This window comes from Ctenocephalides felis, unplaced genomic scaffold (genome assembly GCF_003426905.1).
Source record: "Ctenocephalides felis isolate EL2017-DRISC unplaced genomic scaffold, ASM342690v1 CF-g0.4_SCAFFOLD_00845, whole genome shotgun sequence".
NCBI lineage: Eukaryota > Metazoa > Arthropoda > Insecta > Siphonaptera > Pulicidae > Ctenocephalides > Ctenocephalides felis.
Genome location: NW_020536999.1, coordinates 22,383,566 through 22,395,055, shown reverse-complemented (window position 1 = coordinate 22,395,055; position 11,490 = coordinate 22,383,566). Strand labels below are relative to the sequence as shown.

Genomic DNA, 11,490 nt, shown 5'->3' with positions numbered 1-11,490 from the left:
AATTTTTTCTAATATGACTTCAGATAGTGGATTTATTTTTTCTTGCAGTACTTTTTTTCAGCTGCCACCATGTTAGTCTATTTCATTAGCCCTATTCTTCTCCAGTATCACATTTCTAGAAAGCAGCAAAATTCACACCTAGTTTTTGAAACCACTAAAGTCCATTAAAGTCCAAATCAGAAATACCTACTATATTATTTTCAGCAAAGATTTTTCCACAAGTTTGAACTCAGATTGCTCGACAGTGGTGTCCTTTTTATTGCTGCTGAGAGTTTGTCGTAGACGTTTCCCCACTTTCTAAAATGTTAGTCTATTTCATTGGCCCTATTATTCCCCAGTATCACATTTTTAGAAGGCATGCAAAATCCACACGTAGTTTCTGAATGCCTTCATTAAAGTCCAAGTCAACAAAACTTACTATAGGATTTTCATCAAAGATTCCGCAAGTTTAGACTCAGATTGGTCGTCAGTAATATCCTTTTCATTGTAGCTGAGACTTTGACTACTTTTTTCATCTGCTAAAATGTTAGTCTATATCATTGGCCCTATTCTTTTTCAGTATCACATTTCTGGAAGGCATGCAAAATCAGTTAGTTTACTTTCTTTAATGCCTTCATTAAAGTCCAAGTCAACAATACCTACTTTAGCATTTTCATCAAAGATTTTTCCGCAAGTTTGGACTCAGATTGGTCGTTAGTAATGTTTATTTTATTTCTGCTGAGACTTTGTCTAGCAGAAAAGGTCCTCAGTAAGATGTTCCACAAGTCTTTGGGATTCACAAGAGATCCACATCTTCATATTTGGATTTCCTGAAAATCTGAAGATGTGAATCTCTTCAAGGATTTAGACATCTTATCCTAAAGCAAATAAAACTTAATAAACATATATGGTTATCTCTAAAATATTTTTAAATTCACAAATAGTATATGCTGCAGACCTCTATTTCATACCATGTACACTTTTGAAGCTAAGAATGAAACCGTATTCTTCTCAACGCTTTATTAGTCTTATACTCAACTTATATATCATTTATTTATAGATAACAGAATTTTATTAGAGTGGACCATATTTTATTATTAGCGATTATCAAAAAAAAAAAAAATCTCAAACTTTGATGAAGGACTTACAGGACCTCTAAAACAAACAACATGCATTTAACTCTACAACTTCAAATAATATTTTATACAAATTCTAAAAAGCTTTACCAAATTTTAAGTTTTTGAGCCAAATTTTAGTACTTTTCATACATTTTGAATACACGATCCACATGTCTGCATATAATTTTCAACATACTTCAAAATAAAGCTAAGATCAGATCATTATTTTCATAGGAAACTAAACTAGTTTCAATAATTAGAAGTTCAATTTAATACAATTCCCAAATTACTAATTACTAGTTTTATTAAATTAGGGGTTCAATGCAGATCTCATTTTTTCATTCAGTTTATATAAGTCTCTCAAAGAAGTTTCTTTGTCCATATATATTTATTTCTATGACTTATACAAAAATCTTAAATACTAAATAGTTTACAAATATGACAATATCACAATTTCATCATTAAGGCACTTTTTAAGTTTATAATTAAGTGATTACCTAAGAATATATAATATATAATTAAAAAACATAAATAAAATATTGTTAGTATCACCGAATTTATATCTATAATTTGTTTAATTCAGAAACTAGTGATAAATTGATAAATTTATTTAGATTTGTGTATAACTAGAATTTTATTTCAAAGTGCATAGCCAAATACTTAGATTTGCACCAAATGCACTCGAATAATTTATCTTTAATATAAATATTTACAAATTTACCTTTATAAAAATACAAAGGTAACTATTTCACTCAGATCTCAACAGATCTCTGATAACAAAACAAGGGACTCCTCAGCATCCTCTTGAATCTTGATTAATCTATCAATAATTTATAGATTACTCTTCAGTAAACGTAGGATTATCTTTGCCAACTTTTTCTGTCATTTTTTCTTCGTCCACAGGGAAAATTTTGGCTGGGGTACAACTCATAGATCTGACTGATCTACGGATCATGCTGGATCGCAATTCTGCAGGATTACTAATGACGGAAAGTCTTCTCCTTTCGAATGGAATATCGGTTAAGTCGTTTTTAGGCCTAAAAAATAAATATAGATTGAAGAAGTAGAATGACAACTGGAAAGGTAACTAATCAGGGAAGATAAAGCAGATTTGAAGGGAAAAAATCGTGCAATGGTCCTCTATGTATATTAAGCTGGTCTTTATTCTGATTATTAATTATTAATTATAATTAATTATTGTTTAGAAATTGGTTACTTCACTGAACACAAAAATAAAAACCGTATATAAAAACATCTTATCAAAATATGCGTTTGGTTCTAAGTTTAATAGTTTTGAAGGCAACAGATCATTTGCATATTTAATTTTGTTCAGAAATTTGACAAATGTGTAAATTTCCATTAAGATAGTGACACACGCATAAAGTAGCCTTCAAATTTAGTTTTTGAACGCATAATTTATTTTTGCGCAATTTAATGAATCTTAATTTATTTATGCCTAATCATCTTGAAGAGAAATTGAGAAAAAAATGTTAGCAAATGTTTATATTTAAACTTAGATTAAAAATAGTTATTATAGTATTACACATAGCTGACAAGGTATACTTATGTATGATTTAAAATCCATTGTTTGCAATTATAAATAAATACAATTATGCTTGAACAAATAATGCCTTATCTGATAACAAGTCGGAATACCAGTTTGGATTTGGAAAATTTGTAGACGGTGTAAAAATTCAAATACTAAATATAAAAATATTTGCTCGGTGCTAAAATTATATGGTTTCACTATAAAGAACAATTCAAAGTGTTTATGTGACTTACTTAGAGAAACAAGGGAATGTCCAAAAGTCCTGATTCTTTCCAAACTCCTCACCGTCTTGCAAAGTTTGAGGCAAATCTTGGTGCAAAGTTTCAGGCAAGAACAAACAAAGAACACCACCAAATATACCAACAGCACCCAGGATCAACATGGGAAGAGCTGGTGATACTGTAGCCTATGTACATTTCACAATTACTATAAGTCAAAATTTTATTTGATAATTTCAGATATTTACCAAGTAAACTACAAACGGTGCTATAATGGTAGCAACGTATCCCATGATGTGAATGAAAGAAACTCCTTGGGCTCTGATGACAGTAGGAAGAAGTTCTGCAGCGTATTGCATACCAATATTATATGCAATGTTGATCCATAATCGACCAATTAGAGCAAAAGTTGCAAAGTAAATACCTAAAAAAATTGAAAGTATTAAGTAAGAATTTGGATTTATAATGATGGTTTATAGTATTTTTACTAACCTGGTGGAACAGCAGTAGCAGCCAAACTGAAAACTCCGCTCAAAATCAAGGAACCAAATGCCAACCATCGTCTTCCCCATCTATCCAGCAGAAGAGTAACAAAAATAGCAGCTGGCATTTCGGTAGCAGAAGCTACTGTAAATGTTACAAAAAAGTCTAGACCTAAGGAACCAACATTCCTGACATGACCATCAAAAACCAGGGCTATGCACATATATATTGTAATCAGGAGGATGGTGATCAGACGAAGTCTTGGAGTTTTAAATAAATCTATGATGGATGAAGGCTTTGTGTTGGCTTCGTTCTTTTTCAATTGCTCACAGCTATACTGTGGACAAAAATATTGATAATTCACAAATTGCTACGAAACCATTATCCAACTAGTAAACTATAGATAAATTTCATTCTGCATCACCCAGGTCAACTCAGTATTACCTAACTACATAATTTTTGGAACAAATTTATATAAGAAGTATAGCACTTACATTGAATTCTTTATATATTTGTTCATCAACTTTACGTCCATTGATTTTCTCAAATTTCCTCATGATTTCTATAGCCTTGTTGATTTTTCCTTGTGATACCAACCACCTGGAAAATTGTTCATTACTAATTGTTACCAATAATTCACATAAAACTAGTGAAAGCAATAAATAAATTAATGGTCACTTCCTCAATTGATTATACATTTTAATAGTTCTTTTGACCTTTAGTTTATAGTAACTACATTCCGCAGTTTGATATTTTATCAATGCCATTGGCATTTTGAATTATTTATGCAATATTTTAAATGTAAACATAAGGAAGAATAAGAAAAAATGTAAGAATAAAATGGATAATGTTTTTTTAAATATTTCCGTATAATGAATTTTAAAATTCTACTAAATATAATTTTTTTTTATCATCTACCTAGCTGATTCCGGGACAGTAAATGGTGCCAAAATGACCAGAAGCATTGGAACTGATGTTGCTATTGCCAATAATCTCCAATTGTTGATAAAATAGGCCATCCAGGGCAAAACACATGCTCCAAATGTGAAAAATATGGCAATTGACATATTTGCTACAAAGGTTCTCCATGAAGGACCAACGTACTCCAAAACTAAAAATAAAAATTGAAATAGATTTTTCAAAAATCATAATAAATTCATTTGTTTGATCATAATTAACAAATTTATTTTAGAAATTAGTATAAATTTTAATAAACTTGAAAATTAATTTTAATGTAATTAATTATTTATGTTAATTAATAAATATGTGCATTACAGAATTTTACGAAGTTGTCAACATGTTTGCTAAAAATCATTAAAATTTTCTTGGATAAATGTATGATAAATTTAAATAAAAATATAGATTGCTTGTTTATAACATCAGAAGTTGATAAATCTGAACGTCATATGCATTATGCATTTTTCAATTGATTGAATTCCAAATACAAACTACTATATATATATTACTTTGCATAATTAAAACTAAAATACGACGTTACTAATAAATTTATCAGAAAAGAAAATTAATTAGCAATTTGACTCATAATTCTTTCCAACAATTTATAACAACAACAAAAATACAGTTTTGATTTATTGCTAAAATTCATAAATGAAATTGAACGTATTGAATTGAATTACTAACTAGTAAACATTTAAAATTCTTATCATTTCTGCGCTCTAATTTGAATAGATCATTATCGCGAATGTATTTAATCTTTTAATGACTAAATGTTAAATTTAAATAATTTAACATTGGATCTCTGACACATGCTGGGAGATAAAAGTTGCAAATTTAGCAATTATTGCTGTTTGTATAATTTTACGCACATTAATTGTAATAAAAATTCTTGGATGACGAACGGTTTCTACAGCTGATTATTTTAGAAATGGAAGACGAAACTTCATAGATAAAATACATTTTTTGGTACTAAAAATAGACATGGTGTCTGGTGGGTGAGAAAGATAAAATAATTTTAAATATTACCACCTACACCCAAGGAGCTCCAAAAATCCTTGAAAATCGGTATTTTAGGTAAGACGTTCAACTGTTTGTTTCAAAAATAAAATTTTTGATTTTACTGAAAATTTATCAGTAGTATTATATAGCAAGAAAAATAGTATGTATTATCATTTTCTTACCAAGTATGTACATCATAGTAAAGCAGTTATCAAAAGCCATTCCAACGAGGAATCTGCATAATGAAAATTGCCAAAAGTTGGTGACAAAAGCAGTTCCAACTCCTGCAGCAAAACCCACTACATTGGTTCCAGTCAGGGCCGGAATTCGTCCATATCTATCAGCAACCCATCCAAATACCAGGCCACCCAGGATGGCACCACAGAAAAATACTGATTGGGCCACTGATGGCAAGGCTGCTTTTTCACAAACCCATTCCAACTGAAAAAATATAATAAAAAAATAAATGTGAAACATTCTAAGTTATAGATAATTTTTAGTACTTTGATAATATTTTTTAATATTTTGCCGAAAAGTTTGATCTATAAAATGTGTCCTTTTATGAAATTTGTTAAAATTGTCTAATCAAATAGATGTCAATATTTTATTATGCTCAACAACCAATTACAGTTTATTACATTTCAAGATCAACAAATAAATTTGAATTCTTTTGCATATTGTTTTGTACCAGTTATAATTACAACAAGACGTCGGGTTAAATAAGTTGACCTATTTTACTAGATGTTTCTTATGTTAGTCTATGATTAAGTCGTTCGTGTCCACGACCATCTAAAAGACACGATCATTTGAATAACTTGTGTGTCAATTAAAACATTTAAAAGTATTCGTAGTGTGAAGATAAGAATATAATTTCATGGTGACGAGATAATATTTAAAATAATTAAAAGTGATGCACAAAGATTATTTTATTAATTTAGCAGAGATTTTTATGGGAAGTATCTAATGGCGTTTTGGGAAAAATCAACGTAGTCTTTATTGCCAATTTGATCAGCACCTTCATCATGAAAGAATAGGATAATCAAAAATACAACTAATTTTGAAATTCAAAATTCAATAAATTTAGAAATTCAAAATCCAATAAATTGAGAAATTTAGAATCCAATTTGAAAAATTTATAATTCACAAAATTGAGGAATTCAAAATCCAATTAATTGAGAAAATAAAAGAATTGAATTATTAAAAATAAAAAATTCAAAAAGTTCAATATCTGAAGAAGTGGAAATTTAAAATTCGAAATCCAAAAAGATCCAAATTCAATATCCAAAAAATTCAAAATTCGATATCCAAAAAATTAAAAATTCGAAATGCAAAAAAATCAAAATTCAAAAACCAAAAAATTCTAAAATCGTAATTCGAAATCCAAAAAATTCTAAAATCGAAATTCGAAATTCAAAAATTTCTGAAATCGAAATTTGATATCCAAAAAATTCTAAAATCGTAATTCGAAATCCAACAAATTCTAAAAACAAAATTCGAAATTCAAAAAATTCCGAAATCGAAATTCGAAATCCATAAAAGAATTCAAAATTCGAAATCCCAAAAAAATCAAATTCGAAATGCCAAAAATTCAAAATTCGAAATCTATAAAATTCAAAATTCGAAACCCATAGAATTCAAAATTCGAAACGCATAGAATTCGAAATTCAAAATCGATAAAATACGAAATTTGAAATCGATAGAATTCAAAATATAAATCCAAAGAATTAAAAATACAAAATCCACACAATTCAAAATGCAATCTCCAAAGTATTCAAAATATGAAATCTAAAAAAATACAATCGGAGTATCTATAGATTTCAAAATTCGAAATACAAAGGATACAAATTTCTAAATTCATAGAATTATAAATTTAAATCCATAGAATCGACTTCCACAGAAAAATTTTCAAAATTAAAAATTGCAAGTGTACTCTGTAATTTGAAGAACCAACATAATGCAGATAATGCATTATCAAATAAGTAAGTAATCAAATGAATAACCAACCAAATGAATTACCATGAAAATAAACTACTAAAACATTAATCACTAAAAATTGAATCACCAAAAAATAAATTATCAAAATTCAAAATTGCATGTATGACTTACCTCAGCTGTGATGGACATATAAGGAATTTCCGAGTAATCAAATTCCCAACCATGATCACAGTTGATCACTGGCCAATTAGGATCAGGATATGGAGGTAGATTATTCTCCAAAATTAATTTCGTAAAATTCACATTGTATCTCGTACATTGCGAATGTGTAAAACTTTTATCGTGATCATGAGCAACAACCTTGGGAATTGCTATATTTAATCTGAAATTAGAAAAACAAAACGTGAATTAATATAAATAAAAACTAATGTATCGTAGATAATAAATAGTTTAATTTATTTAAAATATATATCGGATTTTATGTATTTATGTATTCGTATTTGAAAAACAAAATAATTACTTAGGTCAATTATTTCATAAAAAAGCAAAATTAGAATATTTAAGACCCAGTTAAAAATAAATTCTAATTACTAAATTATGAGCCACGTTTGCTATCAATTTTTACAGTTAAGATATTGTTCGTTTGCATTTAGTACTTTGTTTATTATTTTTGCGAAAAATATCAAATTCATCTTGTATTTACAAGATTTATAATCGTGAAAATCAATGTTATTAGTTATTTACATATAAACAACATTTTTCTAATTATGCAAAATTGAAACAACATTTTTGCTAATTATGCAAAATCCTTAATTAATGTATTTTATAGTGTTTATTTTCCTTTACTATTTTATATCCACTGATGACATAAGATCTTATGTCAAAACATATAAAAAATTAAGATTGACTGAAAATATTTATCGTTTTAAATAAAATATTTAGAAAAAAATTGTTCAAGGAGTAAAATCATTTTTTAAATTTTAAAATTAAATAGAAATAAAAAAAATATGGTAAAATTAAAAAAAAATTGAATATATTAATTTAGCATAGTTACGTATGTGTTACAACTGTAGAAATATTAAGAATAATTAATCTATTTTATAAACATTTACAATTATAAACAAATTTCAAAGATTTCAATAATATGGCTTTTTTAAATTATATTACATTTGATTTTTTTTTATTTTTGTGTAATTTAGAAGTGAAAACTCATTCAAATTATTGAATATTTAAATTGAAAAAAATGTCAAATTGAGACCAAAATATTGCATTTAAAATTTTTTTTTTTATTTTATGGAAAATCTAAAATTCATTTTTTTTATTAATTGGATTAATTAAACATTATATATATAATTCACAATTCATATTTAATTCACAATCTCAGTGGTATGATAATTTATAAGTAATATTTTTCTTCATTAATTTAGAAGTGATAATTTCTTATCTGGAAAGCATTAAGGAAGCTGAGAAAGTGTTTTAAAGTGCATTGAATCTAAAAATTCAATATTATTATAAAACCTTTCAAAATGTGTACAACCAAATAAATACAGGTTAATAACACATATTTTGGTCGACTATAATTGCATATATATAAAAATAAACACTAAAACATCGAAACTAAATAAAAAATCTGCAAACGTCTACAAATTAATCAACACGCTCATTAGCAAATTAATACCTTGCTAAATTTACCTGTAGAAATCAATTCAATAATTTTAATGACGACATAAATTCTTATCTGCCAAACAATTAAACTCAATTGCTATAAATTAAAGAAATTGGATACAATTTATTATATTTTTATTCTGATGTTATCAGAGAAGAGGTGCTCCATGTTATATGCAAATGTTGATGTTATAAATGCCTTGATTAGAAATTGACAAGTTCCTGGTTGTAATCGAATTATTAATAAATTTATTGTAACAACCAATTGATAAGAAAATTTTTTGTTCAAGAGTTAAATAAAAACGAACTTTGAAATTGGAATTTTACTGGGCACTCCAAAACAAAACAAAGTGCATTCTATGACTACAAATTTATGCAGGTAAAATAATGCAACTGATTTGGATGTATAATTCATAGATTTTTGTATGTGTTTAATATTAAATTATCTGATGAACAAATCGTTTTAAAAATACTATTTGAGACGTAAATGAGAAAAAAATTGAAAGTAGAATTTTAATTTGCACTTTAATACAAAACAAAGTGCAATTCCATGACTTCTAATTTACTTGTTGTAGGTAGAACAATGCAACTAATGAAATAATTTGGAAGTATTATCAATCGATTTTTATAATTGTTTTTTATTAAATTATCTAATGAACAAAATGTGTTGAAAATACTATCTGAGAAGTAGAAGATAAAAAAATAGAAAGTGGAATTTTATTATGCACTTGTTGCAGGTAAACACTGGAACTAATGAAATAATTTGGGTATATAATATATCAGTTTTTCTATTTGTTTTCTATTAAAATTTGTAGTGAATAAATTGTCTTGAAAATATGATCTTAGTGGTAAATGAAAAAGAAATTGAAAGTAGAATTTTACTATGGAATTCAATACAAAACAAGGTGCAATCAATGACTACTAATTTACCTGTTGCAGGTAAATACTGCAACTAATAGGATAATTTGGACTTATAATTGAAATATAAATACATTTATATATATATATATATATTTGAAATTGGTATTTGTTTCATAATAGTTTCATTATCCCTTTATCATAGGATATTTTATTATCCCTTATCCCTTGGATAATTTATTATCTTAATCCCATTTTTAGCTTCGAAATCCAATAAATCATTTTCATTTTCGTCAAAATTTGCTGTAACTGGCTTTAATTTGTAATTTGTACTACAAATATTCAATTTAATTTAGTACCTGACTTTTATCATAAAAATCAGTATAAACAAACAAGTTAATTATTCAAATATTTGGTATTTTATTATATTTTGAATAATGAACAAATTGTTGAATAATTCATACAACTAATTATATTACTACTATAATTCTAAAAAAAATCTATTTTTTTAGATAATGAAATAATTTTAGTCCCGAAGTATTTATAATAATCTATTTGAAAGCATTTAATATTCCTCGAACATTTCGTTACGGTACGGGAAGTTCCAGCAATTTCCCTTAAGGCACGATGCCATCCACCCAAATTTTTATGTTCAATTCATTTCAATTTTATGTTAAACTTAAATTTCTTCAAATATTTTTTTTATATATTTAATAAGATGATTGAGATACCGGAAAATAAAAGATATACTTAACGTATTTCATATATTTTATTGCACATAAATAAATAAAAATTATTGAATATAACAATATCATTTAATTAATATTTAAATAAATTCGAGACTAAAACACACACACACATATTTAGAAAAATGAATTCTCACAAATTCAGTTATATTATACTCTTTAAAGTTTTAATTGACAAAAAAAAATATTACCCTTACCTCTGGTCTTGGGTCAATTGCTCCAACTCAGGCACCTTGCACCAATGTCTTTCCGGCACAACCGTAATAAAAATTTGCGTAAAATACACAAAAACCAAATAAAAAGACGCCAAAAACATCAAAGAAAACAAAGCCTTCTGATACAACCCGAACTCTCCTATATGAGGCAACATATCCTCGAAATCCAGCAACTTTCTTGGTTCTTCCTCAACATGTTTTTTCTTGACACCATCCGATGTAACATCTTTATCTTTACTGCTGGACCAATTTGGTATGGAATTAGATGTGTTATGGACCATCTTGACTAAGGAGACATTCGGTGATGGTAGATTTAGTGGTTATAAAGTGAGTTTTAGCACGAGCCGAACGAGACTGATGTCTGCCTGGCTCTTCAACGACTACGATTGTGCCAATGTCTGGTGTTACGTAAATTCACAACAAAGAATACGTTCAGGGCTGTGCCATCGTTCGGGAGTGGTAAATGGATTGGAGTACAATGCTGGTAACATTTAGGAAATAAAATTTTAATTAAATAGCAAATTTACATTTGTTCATAATAAAGTAAATTCAGTTCATAATAAAGTAATATTGCTTAACGTATTTTGTTTAATTATTTACATCAAAAATTTTTATTTATAGTAATCAAATTTAATATTGAAATTTTTTTGGTAAAATAAATATTTGATTTTTAGAAAATCAAGTTTTACACAAAAAATCACTCAAAATAAAATTAAATTTTACCTAAAGATATTAGATATAATTATATTTATATTGACTAATTTAATT

The 11,490-nt window shown here is 27.0% G+C and overlaps 1 protein-coding gene across 1 annotated transcript; it reads right to left on the bottom strand.

Annotated features, from left to right (window-relative positions):
- Positions 1-1,800: 1,800 nt before the first annotated feature.
- On the bottom strand, positions 1,801-11,130 carry LOC113373257 (solute carrier family 22 member 13-like). The gene is made up of 9 exons (XM_026613560.1): positions 10,705-11,130; positions 7,410-7,620; positions 5,486-5,744; positions 4,266-4,458; positions 3,842-3,947; positions 3,357-3,684; positions 3,113-3,288; positions 2,880-3,052; positions 1,801-2,134 (listed from the first exon to the last, which is right to left on the bottom strand). Exons 1-9 carry the CDS (start codon positions 11,001-11,003, stop codon positions 1,936-1,938), a joined length of 1,944 nt encoding a protein of 647 aa, XP_026469345.1. The 5' UTR covers positions 11,004-11,130; the 3' UTR covers positions 1,801-1,935.
- Between the last annotated feature and the right edge of the window lie 360 nt (positions 11,131-11,490).